This window comes from Palaemon carinicauda, chromosome 4 (assembly GCF_036898095.1).
Source record: "Palaemon carinicauda isolate YSFRI2023 chromosome 4, ASM3689809v2, whole genome shotgun sequence".
Taxonomy (NCBI): Eukaryota; Metazoa; Arthropoda; class Malacostraca; order Decapoda; family Palaemonidae; genus Palaemon; species Palaemon carinicauda.
Window position 1 is genome coordinate 69,664,263 of NC_090728.1, and position 24,431 is coordinate 69,688,693.

Here is a 24,431-nt window from a genome sequence, read left to right on the forward strand (position 1 = left end):
TAAGACGCTGATTGACAGTGTCCACCTTCCTCTTCAGAGGTCTGGAAGTTGATGCCAGCCTCGTCTGGGCACTGCGTCGTCTGAAGACGATGAAAAAACTTTCACCTCACCTTTCCTATGATCAAGGTGAGCGTCCTGGGAAGCGTCAATAGGTATGCTCGAGTAGGCGTCTGCTCGGGAGCTAAAGCCTCTCGTTTCCTTTGTCGTTCAACATTCCTTCTCCCAGGGAAAAGGGAGCTGGAAGAAGTTTTAAAATTGACATTCCTTGGAAGAGGTCTAAAGATTAGAAAAATGACAGGTCCTAACAGACGCACCCTCTATTTGAGGGGAGGTACTTAGACCGAAACAAAGAGCCCAAAACTGGACAACTTCCTCCTATACACAAACTTTCCAGTATTGCTTGAAGTTCGGATGGTTGAGGATGTAGAAGAAAACATCCTGGAGATCTAAAGAGACCATCCAGTGGACCTTTCCTATTGTTGAAAGGACTGATTATGATGTCTCCATGGAGAACTTTGTCTTCTGAACGAAGGCGTTGAGAGCAGTGACATCCAGGACCGGGCAATAGCCTCCCTCTCCAAAAAGAGAGACACTTGATGTTGCATAGCCTGTCTCTTAGGCTCCTCTCTCTATTTGGCAGAGAGGTCTATCGGAGTTACTAATAAAGGAGGTTTCCCTAGGAAAAAGATTTCGCATCCATCCTTTAGTGAAAGCACTTACCAAAGGTCTGCTCCTCTCCTCTCCCAGGCTCGCTAGAAGTAGCAGAAACTTTCTTGCTGATTTATACACCAAAACCTATGTCTTTGACCAACTCTTGAGGGAGAATAGAGGAAGAAAAAAAGGGGGTGGTGCAAAGTATTCCTGCTTCATTGATAAGGAAGTTGGCTTCATAGGTTTTAATGCCTCATTGCATCCAGACTCCAATCATCCTCAAGCTCTATGTCAGGTAGTAGGTTGGCCAGGGCACCAGCAGCCCGTTGAGATACTACCGCTAGAGAGTTATGGGATCCTTTGACTGGCCAGACAGTACTTCATTGGATCCTTCTCTCTGGTTACGGTTCTTTCCCTTTGCCTACACAGACGCTGAATAGTCTGGCCTATTCTTTACAGATTTTCTCCTCTGTCCTCATACACCTGACAACACTGAGATTACCAAACAATTCTTCCTCACCCAAGGGGTTAACTACTGCAATGTAATTATTCAGTGGCTACTTTCCTCTTAGTAAGGGTAGAAGAGACTCTTTAGCTATGGTAAGCAGCTCTTCTAGGAGAAGGACACTCCAAAATCAAACCATTGTTCTCTAGTCTTGGGTAGTGCTATAGCCTCTGTACCATGGCCTTCCACTGTCTTGGGTTAGAGTTCTCTTGCTTGAGGGTACACTCAGGCACACTGTTCTATCTAGTTTCTCTTTCTCTTGTTTTGTTGAAGTTTTTATTGTTTATTTAGGAAATATTCATTTTAAAGTTGTTACTATTCATAAAATATTTTATTTTTCCTTATTTCCTTTCCTCACTGAGCTATTTTCCCTGTTGGGGTCCCTGGGCTTATAGCATCCTGCTTTCCCAACTAGGGTTGTAGCTTAGCATTTAATAATAATAATAATAATAGATGATCGAGAATTTTTCTATGTACAACGACTTCTCTTACAAAGCCGGTTGAACTGCAGCATTGTTGCTCAGGGTTTTGACGGAAGATCAGACTCAAGACCCCAAAGACCTAGGCCCACAAGCACACAGCAAAAAAGGAACACTGCCTTCTCTCACAAAAGCACTAATGCACTTCCTGCTGCTCCAGCTGAACGTGCTGCTACACCAACATCTGCAGTTAGGCTCTTTATGCTGCATTGAGGATGCGCTATTGCACTGCCCTACCAGCACCATCTTAGAAAAAGAGACTCCTTCGACGCCTTCCTTAGCGAAAAACTCTGAAGGCGGGACGAGAAGCAGCAAATACAAAATAAATTGGAAACTCTTCAGAAAAAACTCTGAGTTTCTTAGTCAACTGAAGGGAGAAGCATCTTAGGAACTTCTCTTGAGAGAATTCCACTAAAAGATAAATAGAGGAAAAGAGATCATCACTCCCTTCCTCCTACAAGTCTCTAACCGAGATAGAGATGTCTTCCAAGTACTGACCAGACCCAACGTTGCTTAACTTTGCTGATCGGACGAGAAGCGGTGTTTTCAACGTGGTATGGTCGTTGACTGTTTCCTAGGAGTCAACTCCTTAAGGTCCTGAATTCTAACTTTAATGCTTTTAGAGGTTTAATTCTCGCTCTCCAACAGATACCAAGAATTAGTTCAAGCGGGCCTTGGTCTGAGAAAATAATATCTTACCAGTTAATATTTATTTCTGTATCTTTTAATATAGCGCCTGGCGTAACAATGTTCCAACGCTAGACGCTCATGGTCATTACGATCGGAACTAAGACGTTCGCGATCTTGACACTAGACTTCAAGTCCAAACGTTGAAAGCTTGACGCCATGGAACTGCATGACACTCGGCGTCATGTCTAACTGCCTAACCTTCGACGTCAAGTCCAACTGTTGGAAGCCAGACGCCATGCAACTGCTTGGTGTTCAGCGGCACGTGACTCTCGGAACAATGACGTTCACGATTCAGACGCTTGGAGCTATGCTTGACACGCGGCGTCACGTTCAACTACTTGACGCTCGCCAACACGTAACTGGTTGGCGTTCGGCGTATTGATTAACTGCTTGACACTCGACGTCAAGTCCAATTGCTGGAAGCTTGATGCCATGCAACTGCTTGACGCTCGGCGCCACGTGACTTTCAGAACAATAACGCGCGCTATTAAAAACACTCGCGATTCAGACGCTCGGAACTATGCCGATTGCGTCTAGAACGGTCGATCATCGAACAAGAGAAACCAAGAAGTTGCACTAAGTTACAAACATCGTGTCAAACTCTTACAGCAGCGTTAGTAGCTAGCCTTGCTGGATGCTCGATGTCCAAAGCTCTGCGTTCGGTGTTAGAAAACACTTTTACCTCGCCTTACCTACGGCAAGGGCGAGTGTTCTGGGAATCGTCAACAGGAACGCTCGAGGGGACTTCTCTTCGGGTCTTACAAGACGCTCGGCACCAGGTTAATGCCTCTCACTTCCTTTCGCCGATCGACATTACTTCTCCCATGGGTCAGGGAGCTTGAAAGAGATCTAAGGCTAGGATAACGACAGGTCCGAACAGAAGCACCCTCCACTGTATTGAATAAATTCACTGCACTAATTTAGCACTAAAAAACTTTCACTTTTAAACTCTTTGGCATAAGACCAAAAGTAAACATGCCCATTGTGAGAGACTTTACTATTCTATCAAGGGCTTGAATGAGAATGCAATAGGTATAGAATCCTATATAAAATGTAACATGTTATTTTTATTAATAAAATAAATTTTTGAATATACTTACCCGATAATCATGTAGCTGTCAACTCCGTTGCCCGACAGAATTCTATGGAGGGATACGCCAGCTATCACAATACTAGAAGGGGGTGTATTTACCAGCGCCACCTGTGGCCAGGTACTCAAGTACTTCTTGTTGACACCTCCTCAATTATTCCTCGGTCCACTGGTTCTCTATGGGGAGGAAGGGAGGGTCGATTAAATCATGATTATCGGGTAAGTATATTCAAAAATTTATTTTATTAATAAAAATAACATTTTTCAATATTAAACTTACCCGATAATCATGTAGCTGATTCACACCCAGGGGGGTGGGTGAAAACCAGTGTACAAGATTAAAGGATAGCTAAGTATCCCATATTTCATATAATCAGTTATCCACAATAACAATGAAATAATAAGTACCTGGTAAGGAAGTCGACTTGAACCGTTACTCTGCCTTTAATAAGATCGTCTTCCTTACTGAGCGCAGCGTTCCTCTTGGGAGGCTGAATCAACTCAAAGGTGCTAAAGTATACAGGGCTGCAACCCATACTAAAGGACCTCATCACAACCTTTAACCTTGGCGCTTCTCAAGAAAGAATTGACCACCCGCCAAATCAACAAGGATGTGGAAGGCTTCTTAGCCGACCGTACAACCCATAAAAAGTATTCAAGAGAAAGGTTAAAAAGTTAAGGGATTATGGGAATGTAGTGGCTGAGCCCTCGCCTACTACTGCATTCGTTGCTACGAATAGACCCAGGGTGTAGCAGTACTCGTAAAGAGACTGGACATCTTTGAGATAGAAAGATGCGAACACTGACTTGTTTCTCCAATAGGTTGCATCCATAACACTCTGCAGAGAACGGTTCTGTTTGAAGGCCACTGAAGTAGCCACAGCTCTCACTTCATGTGTCCTTACCTTCAGCAAAGCAAGGTCTTCTTCCTTCAGATGAGAATTTGCTTCTCTAATCAGAAGCCTGATGTAATAAGAAACTGAGTTCTTAGACATTGGTAGAGAAGGCTTCTTGATAGCACACCATAAGGCTTCTGATTGTCCTCGTAATGGTTTTGACCTTTAGATAGTACTTAAGAGCTCTAACTGGGCAAAGTACTCTCTCCAGTTCGTTCCCCACCATGTTGGACAGGCTTGGGATCTCGAACGACTTAGGCCAAGGACGGGAAGGAAGCTCGTTTTTAGCCAAAAAACCGAGCTGTAAGGAACATGTAGCCGTTTCAGATGTGAAACCTATGTTCCTGCTGAAGGCGTGGATCTCACTTACTCTTTTACCTGTTGCTAAGCACACGAGGAAAAGAGTTTTTTAATGTGAGGTCCTTAAAAGAGGCTGATTGGAGCGGTTCAAATCCTGATGACATTAGGAACCTTAGGACCACGTCTAGATTCCAGCCTGGAGTGGACAACCGACGTTCCTTTGAGGTCTCAAAAGACCTAAGGAGGTCCTGTAGATCTTTGTTGGAGGAAAGATCCAAGCCTCTGTGGCGGAAAACCGCTGCCAACAAACTTCTGTAACCCTTGATCGTAGGAGCTGATAGGGAGCTTACGTTCCTTAGATGTAACAGGAAGTCAGCAATCTGGGTTACATTGGTACTGGTTGAGGAAAACTGCATTGGCCTTGCACCAGCTTCGGAAGACTTCCCATAAAGACTGATAGACTCTGAGAGTGGATGTCGTCCTTGCTCTGGCAATCGCTCTGGCTGCCTCCTTCGAAAAGCCTCTAGCTCTTGAGAGTCTTTCGATAGTCTGAAGGCAGTCAGACGAAGAGCGTGGAGGTTGGGAGTACCTTCTTTACGTGAGGTTGACGCAGAAGGTCCACTCTAGGAGGAAGAGTCCTGGGAACGTCGACCAGCCATTGCAGTACCTCAGTGAAACATTCTCTCGCGGGCCAGAGGGGAGCAACCAACGTCAGCCGTGTCCCTTTGTGAGAGGCGAACTTCTGAAGTACCCTGTTGACAATCTTGAACGGCGGGAATGCATACAGGTTGAGATGGGACCAATCCAGCAGAAAGGCATCCACGCGAACTGCTGCTGGGTCTGGAATCGGAGAACAATACAAGAGGAGCCTCTTGGTCATCGAGGTAGCGAATAGATCTATGGTTGGCTGATCCCACAGGGCCCAAAGTCTGCTGCAAACATTCTTGTGAAGGGTCCACTCTGTGGGGAAGACCTGACCCTTCCGGCTGAGGCGATCTGCCATGACATTCATATCGCCCTGAATGAGCCTCGTTACCAGCGTGAGCTTTCGATCTTTTGACCAAATGAGGAGGTCCCTTGCGATCTCGAACAACTTCCTCGAATGAGTCCCTCCCTGCTTGGAGATGTAAGCCAAGGCTGTGGTGTAGTCGGAGTTCACCTCCACCACCTTGTTAAGCTGGAGGGACTTGAAGTTTATCAAGGCCAAATGAACTGCCAACAACTCCTTGCAATAGATGTGAAGTGTCCTTTGCTCCTGATTCCATGTTCCCGAGCATTCCTGTCCGTCCAGTGTCGCACCCCAGCCCGTGTCCGATGCGTCCGAGAAGAGACGGTGGTGGAGGACTGAACAGCCAATGGTAGACCTTCCTTGAGAAGAATGCTGTTCTTCCACCACGTTAGAGTAGACCTCATCTCTTCGGAAACAGGAACTGAGCCCGTCTCTAGCGTCATGTCCTTTATCCAGTGAGCAGCTAGATGATACTGAAGGGGGCAGAGGTGGAGTCTCCCTAACTCGATGAACAGGGCCAGCGATGAAAGTGTCCCTGTTAGACTCATCCACTGCCTGACTAAGCATCGGTTCCTTCTCAGCATGCTCTGGATGCATTCTAGGGCTTGGAAGATCCTTGGGGCCGACGGACAAGTCCGAAAAGCTCGACTCTGAAGATCCATACCCAAGGAGACAATGGTCTGGGATGGAACGAGCTGAGACTCCTCAAAATTGACCAGGAGGCCCAGTTCCTTGGTCAGATCCATAGTCCATTTGAAAATCTCCAGACAGCGACGACTTGAGGGAGCTCTTAAAAGCCAGTCGTCTGACGGAGCCGGACACAAGATCATGATACTGCTGCACAGTCTGTAAACTGTCAATCATGGGCAAGCGAGGAAGTACAGTGACAACCCGAATCTGTCTAGACTGTCTGGGTCGTACAGACAACTCCTTAACGGGTTGCTGAGGTTGCCCACTGCGTCACAACAAGTCCCTTCTGTTGGTTGTTGAACGTCTTCCCCGTGACACATTGACTCCGTAAACAAAAAATCCTCTAACAAGGACTAAGCTTGGACTGCATGTCATGCAACACAGCTCAAGGTCTATGGGAGCAGGTGTGGTAACAGACGGGATTAGCGGCTGAAGTGTAACCATTACCTTCCCTGTAAGCATGTTATGCTTAAATAAAAGTCCATAAGAGGTTATGCAGCTAAAGGCTCCCTCCAAATGACAGAGTCCTCAAGGGAATATCAGAAGGAGGGAGAAAAGAACTTTCTCATCTACAGGGACCTGATCCTAGAAAAGCTAAGTTCTCTGAGTGAGGGTTCACTGGTGCAAAGCAGCAGACTAGAAGGCAACGTTATGAAACTGCTTGACAGTCTAGTGAGTTGGCAACAACCCAAGATGTGTTGAGAAGCATGCGGTAAGGTATGCAGAGCATGATGTATGCAGAGTATGCTGTATGCAGAGCATGCTGAATGCAGAGCATGCTGTATGCAGAGCATGTTGTATGCAGAGCATGCTGAATGCAGAGCATGCTGAATGCTGAGCATGTAGGAAGTAGAGCCTGCTGTAAGCAGAGCCTGCTGAAAGGAAAGCAGAGCGTGTGCATGGCGTTTAACATTTCTCAGAAATTCCATGACCAGTGCTAGAGTGCTTAATGCATGCTTGCATGGGGTTTAAACCATGGTATGCTGAACAGCAGAGTCAGAACGAGCTGGAACAACAACAGAGGTTTCCTCAACTTGAGGGAAAACCTGAGGTTCAGACTGCATAGGCTGAACAACAGACGGAGCAGAAGGCAGATGCAAGGGTGAAGGAGGTTGACTCCTAGCAAGAGTTGCACCCAAGGATTGTACCAGCTGAGCGGAGGACGGAGGCGGAGTAGTCCGTTCCTGTTCCTGAGAGATGAGTGGAGCATGAGAAGGTTGAGGCTGCGCAGAACAAGGTAAAGTTCTAGCAAGCTGAGGCTCCTGAGGCGCAAGTGCATGGTGTAGATGAGCTTGCCTAGATGAGGGTTGAACTCGGTGCAGCGCTGGTTGAGCAGACAGACTCACGGAGGGGAGAGGTTGTTGTACCCCAACCGAGAGTTGCACCACTGGAGGAGCAGCAAGGGGAGGAGGAGGAAGAGTGTAACTCTCCTGATCCCAAAGCAAGGGTTGCCTTAAAGAAGGCTGAGGCTGAACAACACTGTGAACAGCAAACTCCGAAAGTGGTTCAACATCGTACGCCTGGCAGATGGAGCTGCGACTGGGTGCAGCGAGTGCAGGCGGGTGCAGCACAGGCTGAACGGGTGCAGGAGGTTGGTGCACCACCGGTGCAGGCGGGTGCAGCATAGGCTGAACGGGTGCAGGAGGTTGGTGCACCACCGGTGCAGGCGGGTGCAGCACAGGCTGAACGGGTGCAGGAGGTTGGTGCACCACCGGTGCAGGCGGGTGCAGCACAGGCTGAACGGGTGCAGGAGGTTGGTGCACCACAGGTGCAGGAGGTGCAACACTCTCAGCACGACACTCACGCATCAAGTCCGAAAGCTGTGCTTGCATGGACTGTAGTAGAGTCCACAACATCATACGCCTGGCAGATGGTACTGTGATCAGGCGGAGCGAGTGTAGGAGGAGGGAGTGTAGGCGGAGGCGGTGGAGCAACACTCTCAGCCCGACACTCACTCATCAAGTCCGAAAACTGTGCTTGCATGGACTGTAGTAGAGTTCACAACATCGTACGCCTGGCAGATGGTGCTGCGACCAGGCGGAGCAGGTGCAGGCTGGGCGAGCACAGGTGCAGCGAGAACAGGTGGAGGGAGTGCAGGCGGTGCAACACTCTCAGCCCGACACTCACGCATCAAGACCGAAAGTTGTGACTGTATGGACTGCAGTAGAGTTAACTTGGGGTCGGTAGACACTAAGTTCTGCTGAGGTAAAGCCTTAACAGCAGAGATCTGTTGTGGCAGAACCTTACTCCTCTAAGTCGGAGTGTAATCAACTGATGACTTAGGAGAGTCAGAGCTAACCCAACGACTGCATTCGGGTTGTGAACTTTAACTTCGTACGTCTGGCATAGGTCTGGACTTAACGTTTAAGAAGTCTTGAGACCTGAGACCAGCGTTACTCTGCCTTTATTTTCTCCCCTAATCTCTTCTGCAGACGAGCAAAATAAGGGCTCAATCGTCTGCGGGGGGGAGTGACGGTCTCGGTAAGACACGCCCACAACCACCGAGAATACTTCTGTGCGCCGATCAAGGCCTGCTGAACCCTTATGCCCTTCGACATTGCTTCTCCCCTGGGCTTGGGAGCTTGCAAGAGGTCCCGGACTGGGAGGACGACTGGCGCGCACAAAAGTACCCTCACGCACTAATCACTTATCACTTTGATTTCTGTTTGCACTTATTTCACTGAACTCGAAACTTAAGTGGTTTGTACCTGAAATACGCAATTCTATCCTTTCTCAAAGTTAGTAATTGCGAAAACAGAATTACAATGTAACAGAAAAATCTAATGAAAGATAAATCAGTGGTTGGAAAGAGACTAAACACTAGATCACTCTAGAAACGTTTAGTTTCTTCCCCTAAAGAGACTAGGGAGAAGAGCAAAAATCGATAATGACGTTACTCGTACGCCTGGCAGGCTTGAATGAAACGTTTATCCTCTTTCTCCCTCCGTCTCTATCTCTCTCTCTCTCTCTCTCTCTCTCTTGACTTAGAACCTGAGAGAAGAGCCCAATCATATATATCGTTAAAACATATTATTGTTAAAGGAAAAAACTGAAAAGTTCCTTTATTAGGATCAAAACCATTAAGTTAAGAAAGAATGAACAAAACGCTAGACACGGTTACTCTTACTGCAATGCAGGCGGGTGCAGCACAGGCTGAACTGAAACCGTGAACATTCTTTCTCTATCGTAACGATAGAGTGCAAGTTGAACGTTCTGAACGTCAACAACTGCAGAGACAAAACAAAACGTTAGTTCAGCTTTGAAAACAGTACGAGACTGTCAAAGAAAAACTTTCAAACTCTGTGGCGGAAATAGCATAATATGTTAACAGGTAAAACCGAAATGACGGGCTCAAAGTTTATTAACTTCGGTAAAAGACCGCCTATTATTAGGAAGGTCGAATATAAACAAATATAAAAATTAATTTTAATGAGTTTATAATAAAAGGAAGTTAATCGAAGAGGCCTATAAGAGGCGGAGAGATATAAAATAAATCTATAACTTTGTTAAGCAAAATTAAGAAAGAGAGTCTATACTCTCTTAGACACCAACACTTCCGTCTAAGGGAAGGGTCGGCCATTGAAAGGTGAACGAGAGTTCATACTCTCTCGTCACCAAAAATAATCAAAATTAATCAAATTAATTCCAAAAGCTAACTAAGCTAATATAGAAGTTTTCCAGTAAAGCGACAGCCGAAATCAAAGAGAAATACTTCACCAAAGTCGTGAAAATACTCCAAGAACATAAGCGTATCCCAGAACGTCTTGCCGGAAGCACGACAGAGGAATAATTGAGGAGGTGTCAACAAGAAGTACTTGAGTACCTGGCCACAGGTGGCGCTGGTAAATACACCCCCTTCTAGTATTGTGATAGCTGGCGTATCCCTCCATAGAATTCTGTCGGGCAACGGAGTTGACAGCTACATGATTATCGGGTAAGTTTAATATTGAAAAAAAATATTTTATATAAAATATTAAATGAATAGATATAGGAATAAAGAATATATACATATATATATATATATATATATATATATATATATATATATATGTAAACAACCCCTATTACTTAAGAGTTTCCAATAAATGAAGATTAGTCACATTTTACAATTGGAACATCTATATATATTATACGAAAAAATTTAGTATTCCCAAAAACGAACAAGTAAACAACAATACAAAGAATCGTGAGACTATATCGATTGTCATGAATACTACGTCGTGTAAAATTAACTGTACGCTAATTTTCTTAAATCTTTGCAAGGTGATTAGCTAAAGAGAAATTACTAAAAGGACAAATATTATTGTAAAATAACATATTCCTTTTTATCTTATACAACTTAAATACTTTGGTTTTTAAGAAGAATTTACTTTTCACAAATAACGATAAAGAAAATTGCAATACTGTAACGATTGACTGAGAACTGCGTAGCGTAAATAAAACTGAACGCTAGTTTTAGTTAATCTTTGAAAACAGATCGAAGATTATCTAAAGAGAGTATACTAAAAGGACAAAAATTTCCTAAAAATAACATAATCCTTTTATCTTATAAAACTCAATAATTTGTAAGACAGTATTCACTTATCATTATTTGTAGAAAACGAAAGAATGCAAGTCATACTCTAGCTTACGACATATGACTGTTACGTCATAGAGAAGGCGGGGTATTTACCTACCGCCATCATGTTTTCGTTAGTTTAAAGTAGATTGAAAAAACTTCCAATCCTACCTTTTAAGCTATAACATAGCGATCAAATACCAAACAAAACCAAAATAAGCGAATGCCAAAAACCATATTTAGGAGTACATCACCAAGATAACTGCTAAAATCCAGGTTAATCACGAGTGAATTCCAAACGATGTTGCCAGCAATGGCGGCAGAGAAGATCTGGTGAGTTCTGGAATGGTTCGGCCTATCTCCCGTAAGGGCGCTAGTGTACAGTACACCTGGCAAATCTATCTGCGATTGCCACGAGTTTTTGAATTTCTGCCGGACGTCAGAGACTAAAGGTATTTTTATATAACTAGCGGGTAAGTTTAATGTTTAAAAATTATATTTAAAAATTTTAACAGGATATATATATAACAAAAGACATATTGGATTTGTGACCTGGGAACTCCTAGGTTAGGTTAGGTGGGTTTGTTAGGTTCTGTACCCTTTTTGTACCTTTTTATATACAGTATTGTGTAAAGGGTATATGGAAAAATGCTTTAAAATACACATGCTAATATTACCGTAGCATTGCTGACATTAGCAATGCCACCGTAACATTGGTAACTTTGCTAATGTTATCATTCGCAGTACATACGTGAGTGAAGTGACACGGAATTTGAACAAGTCATTATATTTAAACATTTTAACAGGATAAATATAAGACATTATATTTAAAAATTTTAACAGAAAATATGTTTTCCTGTAGAAAATAACGTGATTTAACCGGTTTTCACCCTCATTTCATCCGTAATAACAGCAACCAGTCCGACTACTTAAAGTTAGTCGGATTGGTTATTCTGTTTGTTTGCGGTTGAGGTAATTGTTTAAACACCACGCTCTCCATTTACTCCAAAATAATGCAATCCTACAGTTCTCATCTTGCACAGTAATTGGGTGGTTATTTAAATTCTGGGAAAGCAGTAATTAGCAAGATATGTTGAGGAAGGGGGAAGGATTTTATAAAAAGAAAATTGCTCGGTTTCCTCACCAAACGACTTGGAACTGACATGTCAACATAGTCAACCAAATAGAATTCGTGATGCCAGCGTACATAAACAGAAGTTCGTGATGCCAGCTAACATTTGATATACTGTATATTCAAAATATACTTAAATAAAAATGGATTAATTACTCAAAAGTGTCCATAAAATATGCAATTTACAAATAGTGACACTTTTGAGTAATCACTCAATTTTTGATTAAGTATATTTTGAATATTCAGTAAATCAAATGTACGCTGGCATCACGAACTTCAGTTTATGTACACTGGCATCACGAATTCTGTTTGGTCAACTATGTTGACATGTCAGTTCCAAGTCGTTTGGTGAGGAAACCGAGCTATTTTCTTTTTATATCCCCTTCCCCCTTCCTCAACATATCTTGCTTATTATAGTTTTCCCAGAATTTAAATAACCACCTAATTACTGTGCAAGAAGATGAGAACTACAAGATTGCATTATTTTGGAGTAAATGGAGAGCGTGGTGTTGTAAACAATTACCGCGGTTGAAATGAAGGTAAAATTCGGTCAAATCACGTTATTTACTAAAGGAAAACATATTTTCTGTTCGAAATGAGAATCTGTAATACAGTAAAACTTTACCAATTTTACCCTGGTTTTTAATATAAAAGCTTTTTCAGTCCGTAACTATGATAACCAGGTTTTGCGTTAGGTTAGTTGGCAAGTCTAGGTTAGGTGTTCTATGCAGGAGGGAGGTCCTATCATCGTTATACAAAGGCTCTGGTAACATGAACAAAACTAACCCCACGGATAGTATATGTTACCGCTAAACTACTCCAGTTTTAAGCAAAACTGACGTCGATATTTAAGGTAAGCCAACATTACGATGTCTCGTTAACATGCATAAGTCCTTATCACATATCTTACCATTTCGATATCTATCACCTTTTTGGCGAAAAAACCTTCTATTACCACCGCCTCTGTACGACATTTTTTTGTAACGAAAATATAAACTCTCTTCTCAGACAATAAACTTCCCTTCCACAATTTCTCGCTACTGAAATACTGATTGGATAAAAATGCTTCTTCAAGGGATGTTGGTGGTTGAATGTAAAACTTCCACCCACTAGTATCATGGAGAGTGGTTCTTTATAAGAAGATTTATAACGTGTCGTTAAATGAACTAAAATTAAAATGCGTTCTCCGTATATTTCTAGAAAATTCTATAAATAATTAACTATGAATATTCTTTACCCAAATATATTGTCAAGTGGGTTAATATCTAAGAAGAAAAGTCTCTATTGCGCATCCTACTGTGGACAGTGGATATGGTTTAAGCGGCATTTTGATATATCAGTAAGGCAAGGGCCCTTTCACACTAGGCGATTTAAATCCGCCTCCGCCAGAGGAGCGGCACCGCACTTAGGGCCCGGCCAGACCAAGCGCGGCTAGCGGCGAGGTTAGCGGCAAGAGGTTCCAGCTGATAATTGAAATCCTAGGTATCTTATGTAGATGGCCAGATAGGAGGCGCGGGAAGCCTCAAGCCGCTGCAGTTGCCGCCAGACTATGTTTCATGTTTTAAAAAATCGCGGCGGCTTGAGCGTCTTCACCCAAGTTTACGCCATTTTTCATCAGTTCCTGAAGGGGTACGCGTTCAATTGTTCGTTTCCAGCCATTACTAATCAACAATTTATTGGGAGGTGTTTCGGAGAGCAAAAATGGATTAAATAAATGGAAGTTATGGCAATCAACTGCAAATGGATGGTAATAAAATAGTGGGTAGGCCTACGCTTTTTTGTGCATTGCAACCTATTTAATCACCATTTATATATATATATATATATATATATATATATATATATATATATATATATATATATATATATATATATATATATATATATATATATATATATATAAAAGATATAGAGAAATTTCAAATGTGAATAGAATCGTATGTGTGGCGAAATTTCACCGGTTTATACAAAATAGCCCGATGTACTGGGCTGAATCACAAGGTCTTATGGACAAACTTCACAAAACCCTCGGGGAAGTAAATAGAATATGGTTATATTTTAACAAGTTTTATTATAAAAATAATAATCTAATACGAAAGAAACATGAAAAATTAACCTTTACTTGACATACAAGAACATGTGTGACCGAAAATAAACTATGTCCACTTCGGACTCAAGATATCAACAAAATTAATTGAACATTTATAAAGTTATCTCGATAAACCCCTTATCGAGACCATTAGACGTGCTTTGCACAATAACATTGATCCCCTGGCACAAGGATCGACAAAATATTAACAGATACAAACTTTACAATAACTCTATCAAGACCTATACGGAAACCGTCCTGGGTACACTAGGGGTGGGGAGAGAGAACAATTAGATAGGACTTACTGTGATTGGGGACGTCGGATCAAAGAGGGCGAGCAAGCCTTGCAACCTCCGACGTCACTTTTTTGGCGCGATTTGTCCTGAACCTAAATTTCTAGATTGGATTTTTTTATCATGTTACAATAGAATGACGTTATTTTTCTTAATCTTAAATTACTAGTAATTGATTTCTTTAGTCTCAGCGCCTCCACTACCAGGCGGTTTCTCTTTTTGGTTCTAAACATTCTCGTCTTGAACGACATTCATTCGCCCGCGAGTCCTCTCATCTCCCTCCAATTTGACGTAGTTGTAGGCGGAGTCAATTGGCGGGAACTTCGATTGATCAGGTCGAAATTCCCGACATCCTCCACGCCCAAAAATAAGGAGCGATGAAACGTCGGTCAATTGGATGGAGCTAGACTCGGGGTGGGGGGAGTGACTTACTCCAAGACTCTGTTAGGCTCGCTGCGTAGCGCTCCGCAACGACTCTAACAGAGTACGCACAATATACAACACAGCAATGTTACCCCGGGGTAATAAACACAATCAATAATATACATAGTCATACAACAGATCAATTAGGCAATGGGCCTAGCAATTCCAATGCACTCGTGTATAATACACATAAGGAACAGCAGAAATCAGTGATAATGTACACACACATTTTACATAATTCAAATGGCAAAGCAAGTAGGCAATGGGCCTAAAACAAACAGAAATGGCAATGGAAATGCATACATTACAATTCAATGCAAAGGCAATTAGGCAATGGGCCTAAGACAATCAGAAAATGGCAGAAATGCATACATAACAATTCAAGTGCAAAGGCAATTAGGCAATGGGCCTAAGACAATCAGAAAAATGGCAGAAATGCATACATAACAATTCAAGTGCAAAGGCAATTAGGCAATGGGCCTAAGACAATTCAGAAAATGGCAGAAATGCATACATAACAATTCGCGTGTAAAGGCAATAGGCCTAAGACAATCAGAAAATGGCAGAAATGCATACATAACAATTCAAATTCAGTCTGTCTCAACTCACAATAATCGAGACTTCTATAGCGCTGCTACATGCAGGCTGTTACTTAATGGAGTACAAGAGGGAGGGGTTGGTTCTGTGCAACGCTCGGTCTGTACGCACGAGAGACCATCCCGTCCCCATTCTCCACCCCTACGCACTTCCAACCTCCGCAGATTCATGCACACCTCACAAACTCCACCCTCCCTACCTTCCAGATAGGACACGCCCCTTTTTCACTCATTGTTTACAGCTACGTTTTATATATCTTCACTTTTCAGCAGACAGTCCATCAGTTCTGGCTGTTTCGCGGCAGCCCTTCTCAATGGGCGTGCAGAACGTCTTTGTGCGTTCGTCTGCTCTGAGTCAGATTCATTTTCATTTTCATTTTCACTTCTGTCACTAACTGCATAGTTCTCACCTTTCTCGTCGTTGTCGTCCGTTCCTGTGGCTGGTTGTTGAGTTGTCGTAGCTGTTGCCATACCCTGGTCGTCCCCAGACGTCTTCGCTATCCCTGGCATTCCGGCTGTCGAACTGTACACGCCCTCTTCTCCGTCGTCGTCGTCTTCTCCTCCATCGTCATCCTCAGAGGGGGCTATTTCTAGGGGAACCAGGTGGCTGACAGCTCGCAGCGATTCGACACCCTCAAACAATACTTTAGCCGAACGTACGACTCCGTCGTCGTCAGGATACGTCTCCACGACACGTCCCAGAGGCCATGTCGCTCTTTTCTTATTCTCCTGCTTAACTAGCACGATGTCTCCGGGGTGCAGCTTGGAGGGTTCCCCGGGCCGACAGTCGTGCCGGGCTCTCAAGGCACTCAAGTATTCTCTTCTCCAACGTTCTCTGAACGTTCTTAGTGAATCTGTCAATCTTATGTAACGATCACGTAGCTTCCGAGAGGTGAAGGTTGCGTTGAGATGGTCGTCCGGTAAGATTGGTGCCATGAGGTGGACTTGGTGTCCTCTTATCAAATGGGAGGGGGTGAGGACTTCATCCTCGCGCTCGTCACCGCTGTACATAAGCGGTCGATTATTCACCACTACTTCTGCTTCTTTCACGAGGGTTAGCACGTGGGCGTCCGGCAGGTACTTCTTTCCGAGGGCTATCTGGAGGGTCCGTTTCGTTACTCCTATCAAACGCTCGAAGAACCCACCTTTCCAAGGTGCACGGGGCGTCTGAAACCGCCACTTTATGCCAGTTTTCCTCAGGAACTGCTGGACTTCATCTTCTTCATAGAGTCCCTGCAGGAGGTGGCTGGCAGCCTTGAAGGTTTGATGGTTATCGGACATGATGAGCTGTGGGGCACCATGGGTGGCACTAAACCGTCTAAGTGCCAACACGAATTCTTCTGCTTCCAAAGAGGGACAGAAGTCAAGGTACACGGCTCTGCTAGCCATGCAGGTTATGATAAGTATATATCCTGGCCGTGTCTCAGTGTGAATTGCTGCTGTGTGGTCCACTCCGACCGCTGTGAAGGGTTTTGTGAGGGTGATCCTTTCCTTTGGCAGGGGGGGTGGTGGTGGCTGTCTCGTTAGAGGCTGGAAGGCTAGCTTGCATTCAGGGCATTGCCGCACGGTTCGCTTCGCAATGGAACGTAGACCCGCCACCCAACATTTCTGTCGAAAGATACCTATTAGAGTATTCACCCCATAATGCAAATGTAACTGATGTAAATAATTTAGATACATCCTAACTAAATGCCCTTTGGCTGGCAAGAGAATTAACTGATCAGTTTCTCCTACATGGGACACTCGTCCCCTGGTGCAGATGAGATTATCTACTAAAACTAAATTCAATTGTCTGACAAAATTAGCAACTTCACGAGGGGGTCTGACTCCGCCCTCTAAGTAGGCATAAACAGTAGGCAAATAATGTTTTTGCTCTAATTGTACAACAACACTGAACGGATGCCGTTCTATCTTAGCAAACTTTAAAACTAGTCTGGCTACTCTCAACAAGAATTGGAACCCTACTTCCCTTTTCAGGATGTCCCAAATCTCGCCTGGGGGGGTAGGACACATCTCCTCCCTCAACTCCTGCACCGTCGCTACTACGTGAGTTTGATGTAGTGGATCTTCCTCCTTGTAAGGAACAGGCTTTCCCGTGGTCCTGAGGAATTCTGGACCGTTCCTCCACAGGGAGTTAGCTTGCAATTGTCGAGCCGTTGCACCTCGGGATAGGATATCGGCAGGGTTTTGATTACTAGGGACATGGTTCAGACTGAAACTACAAACCTGCTGAATAAAAATAATTTCCGCCACTCTGTTAGAAACAAACACATTTTTATTAGACCTGGCATCGGGAGATGCTACCCATGCCAACGTTACCTTACTGTCCGTCCACATTACTATTTCCCGTGGCTCGATCAGTTCCTTGAGCGTTCTTGCTAGTCTGCTGCCTAACAACAAGGCCAGTAGCTCTAGCTTAGGGATCGTCAGCTTGCTCATCCCTTTCGGAGTGATCCTGGTCTTACTAGTTACCAGACTTATCCGATTGCATTCGTCCCTAGTATATGCCACTGCTCCATATGCCTTACTGTTGGCATCGGTGAACACATGAAGTTGTAAGCCCCTTCTTCCTATCGATCTTTGAAAGGTGATGTTGCTCACCGCTTTCAAATCATTCAACAATTCACTTGCCTCTTTAGCCCTTTCTTCTCCTAACACATCATCCCAACCTACATTATCCTCCCATAGTTGTTGAAGGAAAAGCTTTCCCCTTACAAATAATGGGCTTATCAAACCTATCGGATCATAAATGGAGACTAATAGGGAAAGTACCCTACGCTTCGTAGGCACCCATCCCTCCCCCAACTCACAGATCCTTTTACTTTCTTTCACACACAATCTGTCCACGTCCCAGGCCCATCGCAGCCCGAGCACGTCCACACTCACGGGCTCACTCCACTGTTTCTCGCTATCGAAGGCCAAGTGATTGCTTGCCCACCCTTCGAAGGGCATACCCGCCCCTTTTAAGATGTTATGAACAGACTCATGCTCTTGCCTCATATGTTCTATATCTTCAAACGTGGCCAGATAATTATCGACATAAAAGGATTTTACTAAATCTGGGCGCCCTTCCTCTTTAAAATGACAATTTAATATCTGTTGTAGCAAAAATGGACTAGCTGTGATGCCGAACACCACGACTCTAAAGGCGAAGGTAAGCGCTCGACCAGCTGCCTCGCGCCACAGAAATCGTGTGTATTTGGCATCACGAGGATCTAACAAAACACGATGGAATGCTTTACTTATGTCGGCTAACATGGCATATCGGTTCAACCTAAACCTTATAATTAAACTATATGCTACCTCTACCAAATTGGGCCCAGGTAAGAGACATTCATTCGATGACTTGCAACCCTTTGACTTCGCCGAGGCATTGAACACGATTCTAAGGGGGGTGGTACGGCTGTCTTTCTTAACACCAAAGTGTGGCATGTAATAACCTTCCACTATGGGATTTTTTACCTCTGATATAAAACCTGCTTCGATATATTTATCTATCACTCCCTGATATTGTTCAAAATATTTCCTATCCTTTCTGAATATGGTCTGCAACGACTCTAACTGCGCCACAGCGTTACGATAATTTGTTTCTGGCCTAGCATCCGACCCGAATGGTAGGCTAACCTGATATCCCTCAGGTTTTCTTACAACGCTTTGCGATACCTTTCGCACGGCCTCGGCCTCGCGAACAGTGTATTGCTCAGATGGGGCGATGCCAACACGGTCTAATCGCCACCACTCATCTACATCATACCGATATGGCTCGTCCGTGATTCTGCACTCTCAACATTCTTACTTGTTCGACCTTTTCCCCTTGGAACAGCCACTGTGGCACCTTCCCGTACGGGGACATACCATTATGCGTTAAGAAAAGATTTATCCCATCTACTTTTTCAACACCTATGATGAAATAGCTAAAATAATCGGCCCCAACTAAAATGTGAACGTTCTTCATGGTATCTGATTGGTTTGCTGGATCGGCTAACGTGACTCCCTTGGTCAACAGATGCTGTCGGACCTTTACATAACCCACGTTATGTATCGGGACGTCCACGTGTTCGTGTGCCACCAACTTCATACGCACGATTCTTTTCCCCATTTCAACCCTGCAACTTACTACATCGTATTGTCCGCTTATTTCTTCGGAACCAAAAGGAACTATATTCAAGGATACTCTTCCTACCACCGGTAGGCCTAATTGACGGGCAATTTTTGCGGAGATGAAGCTCCTCTGGCTTCCTGAGTCGAGAAATAGGCGAACTCGCATACTACCTTGCTTTTGTTGAATACCTGCCATGGCTGTTGGCAAGATAGTGCATGGGAGGTCCACATCAGACCTCTGCGCGATCTTTGCGCTTGTGCATGGTTTAGATTCTACTTTAACTTTGGATGGACGGGGGGCAGTTTCGTTCTGCGCAGGCGTCGCATTTACTACGGGGCGGGACGTTGTTGATTGACTATTACTATGACTAGGGATTGATTGGGGTCTACCCGCATCGCAAATTGCAGTGTGGTGCTTAGCATTACAGTTTCTACAGGAATTTGAAACGGGACATTTATCGCTACGATGGCCTGATTTCGTGCAATTAAAACAAAGACCCCTTTTTAGCAAAATGCAACGTCTAGCAGCTACGTCAGTCACTTGGCGACATCCGTGAGGCGGATGCCGTTCGCTACAAAATGGGCAGGAATTATGGTGGATGGGATGGGTTTTCGGTCTTACACTACTGTCTGGTCTTTTGTCACTCTCAAGACTGTCGCCTCTCTAACATTCTCACAATAAAATCTATTGCCTCAAAAAACTCGTCCAACGTATAGTCGCATTTCCTCAAATGCTCTACCACTTTGCGGTATAGTTTTCCCTCTGAAAGTTTTTGATTAATGAGGCTCATGACCATGCCCTGGCCTAAGTCATTGGTACTAAGTCTTTTGATTTGTTCAATAATGATGGTCAACTCAAAACGGAACCTTTTGAGTTCTACTGGGTTTAGTGACGGCACAAAGATGTTGGCTAATTTACGGTGCAGAATCACGAGTGTCTGGTGCACGTTGCCATACTGCTTATCTAATAGGTCTAATGCTACACTATAGTTCGCGGCGGTTACACTTAGAGATTTGATGATCCTAAGCGGCTCTTTGCCCAACGTCCCCAATAAATACATGAATTTAGACACTTCGTCTAAATCAGCTCTTCGATCCACGTGGATCGTGAATAGTTCACGGTACGATGCGTACTCTTGCACTTCCCCTTCAAACGTGGGGAGAGGCAGCGGCTTCAACCTGGGGAGGGCAACATTCCCCGTTGAAGGGCCTTTCACTTTATCTATTCTGTAAGGACAGTGAGACAAGCGTCACCAAGATCAACTGATACTTTATTTGAATGCGCACGGAAATACATAACAAGGTGCGGACGGAAACGTAGGATTACATTGGCGCCAAGTCAGATTGAAGTGCCCGCCAAAATATATGTGTTTTCTTACACTTACAAATATATGAATTATGGCTTAACAAAAATATGTCATGAAACGATACATATATCAAAATGTAGCTCTGGTAGAGCGGAATATATATACATAGGACACCACAGTGTGGCGAAGAGAGAATTTAAATAAATAAGTAGTTTGTCGATTTTCTGGACGACGAAGGGATCGGTGTCCTTACAAGTACTCCCCCCCCAAGACATCGGGCGGCGTAGAGGGCTGATGATCAATCTTCGTATCTCTTCGGGCGTCGGAGGGTTCCTCTTGTTTTTGAACGGAGGGGCGCGCTGGCGGTCGGTGTAAGGATCTCTTCCTCTTGACGTCGTTTGATGATTTTTCCTCCGTTGGGCGGCTTGTTTTGTGGCGGAACTCTGGGTCTGCCAGGTCCAGCGGAGGCGGTGTCGCTTCCTTCGAGAAACGCTGGTTTCACGCGGTCTATAGAGACCCAGTCCTCTTGGCCATGGATGTCGAGAAGGAAGGCTTTCGTTGTCTTTTTAATAACCCGGTAGGGACCTCGATAAGGTCTAGTCAGTGGTTGTCGATGAGCGTCGACACAGACGAAAGCATACTCGCAGTCATCCAGGCTTTTTGGCTTGAAGTGCTTGGTTCTGTCCTGGTAAGTTTTGAGACACGGCCTGAACTTCCTGGCGATATCCCTTAGGTGATCCAGCTGCGTGTCGTCGGTTGATGAGGGAAAGAATTCGCCAAGAGCTGCGAGCGCTTCCCCGTAAACTTTTTCGGAGGGCGAAGGTTCGGCGTCTGCGCGAGGGGCGGTGCGAAGGCCGAGGAGTACCCAAGGAAGTCGTGATTTCCAGTCCCCGTCGGTGCAGCTCGCCATCAGGGACGCCTTGAGGGCGCGGTGCGTTCGTTCGACCATGCCGTTTGCCGCGGGGTTGTATGGCGTGGTGCTGTGGAGCGTCGTCCCCATCAGGTTCGCCAAAGCCAGCCATATTTCTGAGAAGAAAGCGGGGCCTCTGTCAGTCGTGATGTCGTCAGGAATGCCAAACCTGCTCACCCAGCTTGACAGGAGGGCTTCGGCACATGCTTGAGTCGTAGCTTCGGTCATCGGCGATGCCTCCAACCACCTCGTGGAGTGATCGATGATCGTAAGTAGGTAGCGAGCGGATCCAGAAGGGGGCAATGGTCCCACGACGTCGATGTGTATATGTCCGAAACGTCTTTTTGGCTGGGGAAAATCGCCCATCCCCGATTCGGTGTGACGGCTGACCTTGCTTGACTGGCAGTTGATGCATGACCTCGCCCATTCCCGGGCGTCCTTTTTTATCCCTGGCCAGACAAACTTTTCAGACAGAAGGCGAGCGGTGGTGCGTCCTGAGGGGTGCGAAAGTCCGTGGATGATATCGAATATTTTCCTTCTGCAGGAGGCTGGTACCCAGGGACGAGGGCGGCCCGTGCTGGTGTCGCAAAGAATAGTTACTCCTGCTGGTCCGAGGGGAACCGCACTTATCTTGAGCGCGGATGGCTCCGTCAGGTGAACCTGTGCTTCTCGGTCGGTGCGTTGTTCGGTTGCGAGATTGGCGTAGTCGATTCCCAGGTGGATCGCGTCAATTTCGATCCTTGAAAGGGCGTCCGCGACTGGGTTTTTCTTTCCTGGGACGTAACGTATGGTGCACCCGAATTCGGCGATTGATGCGAGATGACGTTGTTGTCGTGATGACCATGCGTCTGTTGATTTCGTGAAGGCGTGGACGAGGGGTTGATGATCCGTTGCAATCGTGAAGGGGGTACCTTCCAAGATGTGCCTGAAGTGGCGGACGGCGAGGTAGACGGCGAGGAGTTCCCTATCGAAGGTGCTGTATCGTGTTTCGGCGGGTTTCAATTTCTTGCTGAAGAATGCCAGTGGTCGAGGAGAACCATCGACGAGTTGCTCAAGCACAGCCCCGCAGGCGACGTTGCTGGCGTCGGTCGTTAGTCGCAGGGGCGCGTTGTCGTCGAAATGAGCCAGGGTGGTGGCATTCGCAAGGGCATCCTTCGTCCGAGCGAATGCCTGTTGCTGGGGCAAGCCCCACTCGAGTTTTTTTGCTTTTCCTTTCAGGACATCGTCGAGGGGTGACAGGGTTTGTGCGATGTTGGGGATGAAGCGCCTGTAGTAATTGACCATTCCCAAGAACTCCTGAAGTTGGCGAATGGTCGTAGGTATTGGGAACTTCCTGATGGCATCGACTTTGGTTGTCATGGGTTTTACCCCGCGCGAGGATACACGGTGACCAAGGAAATCCACTCCCTCCGCACCGAACGTACATTTGTCAAAGCGTACGACTAGGCCGTTCTCCTGTAGGCGCTTTAGGACGGTGCGGACGTGTCCCCGGTGTTCCTCCTTGGTTTTCGAGAATATCAGGATGTCGTCGACGTAGCAGACGCAGAAAGGTAGGTCACCCAGAATGCTATCCATAAGTCGTTGGAAGGTTGCCCCGGCGTTGCGTAGACCGAAGGTTGAGTATGCGAAGGTGTAGGATCCGAACGGCGTTACGATGGCAGTTTTCGGGATATCTTCCGGGAATATGGGGACCTGGAAGTAAGACTTGAGAAGGTCCATCTTGGTAAAAAACCTTGCGCCGTGCAACGCGTTCGTTAGGTCCTGCATGTTGGGCAGTGGGTAGTGATCGGGCGTTATGATGAGGTTGAGGCACCTGTAGTCGCCGCAAGGTCTCCAGGACCCGTCCGGCTTTTTAACCATGTGCAGGGGTGATGCTCAGGGGCTCGATGCTTTCTTACAGATACCCATGCGTTCCATGTCCTCGAAGGCACGTTTGGCATCCTTCAGTTTCTGAGGTGGGAGGCGGCGGAATTTGGCGTGAGTGGGAGGTCCTGTCGTTGTGATGTGATGGTAGATGCCATGCTTGGACGGGGAACCTGGCGAGTGTCGGAGCTCGGGCTTGAAAACCTTGGGAAACTCTCGTAGGAGGTCGGCGTAGGGGTGCGTTGTTACGGCGGATACGGACATTGTTGCAGGGCCATGTTCTAGGGCGCGAGACTGGCAGGTCCCCGTGTCGATGAGACGTCTGTTAGCGACATCGACGAGGAGTCCATGGTGGGCGAGGAAATCCGCACCGAGGAGGGGGCGATTGACGTCGGCGATAGCGAAGGGCCAAGAATACGAACGGCCCATGATAGATATCTTGAGGGTCTTGATTCCATAGCACCGTATGGGAGACCCGTTGGCGGCGATGAGTGAGGGAGCGTTTTTGTCGGGACCACGGTCTAGGTCGGACTTCGAAGGAGGAAACGTTGACTGCATTGCGCCGGTGTCCACCATGAGTCTACGGTTGGAAATGGTATCGAGGATACAGAAACCAATCTTGTTATGGTTAACTGCGGCCGCGATGGTGGAAGGTGGATGCTTCTGGCGTCATCTTCTAGGGAAACTGCATGGTGCTCTACATTTCTTGGCGTCACTGCCGAACTGTTGGTGGTAGAAGCACCATGCTGGGTTAGGCCTAGAGTTTGGTCGCGTCGGTTGCGGTGGTTTCTTTCTTGATAGAATGTTGATCTCGTCGTCCTCGAGGGCCATTGCCAAGGAGTCTATGGA

General features: G+C 45.6%; 1 protein-coding gene across 2 annotated transcripts in view; it reads right to left on the minus strand.

Moving 5' to 3' along the window:
- Positions 1-13,117, minus strand: part of LOC137639113 (uncharacterized) — a 262,623-nt gene extending 249,506 nt beyond the window's left edge. The window contains exon 1 of one of the 2 annotated variants that reach the window (XM_068371430.1): positions 12,911-13,117. In XM_068371430.1, coding sequence (XP_068227531.1) covers positions 12,911-12,974 — 64 coding nt within the window. In that variant the 5' untranslated portion in view covers positions 12,975-13,117. The remainder of the gene's footprint in view (positions 1-12,910) is intronic. The other variant, XM_068371431.1, reaches the window with a different exon arrangement.
- Between the last annotated feature and the right edge of the window lie 11,314 nt (positions 13,118-24,431).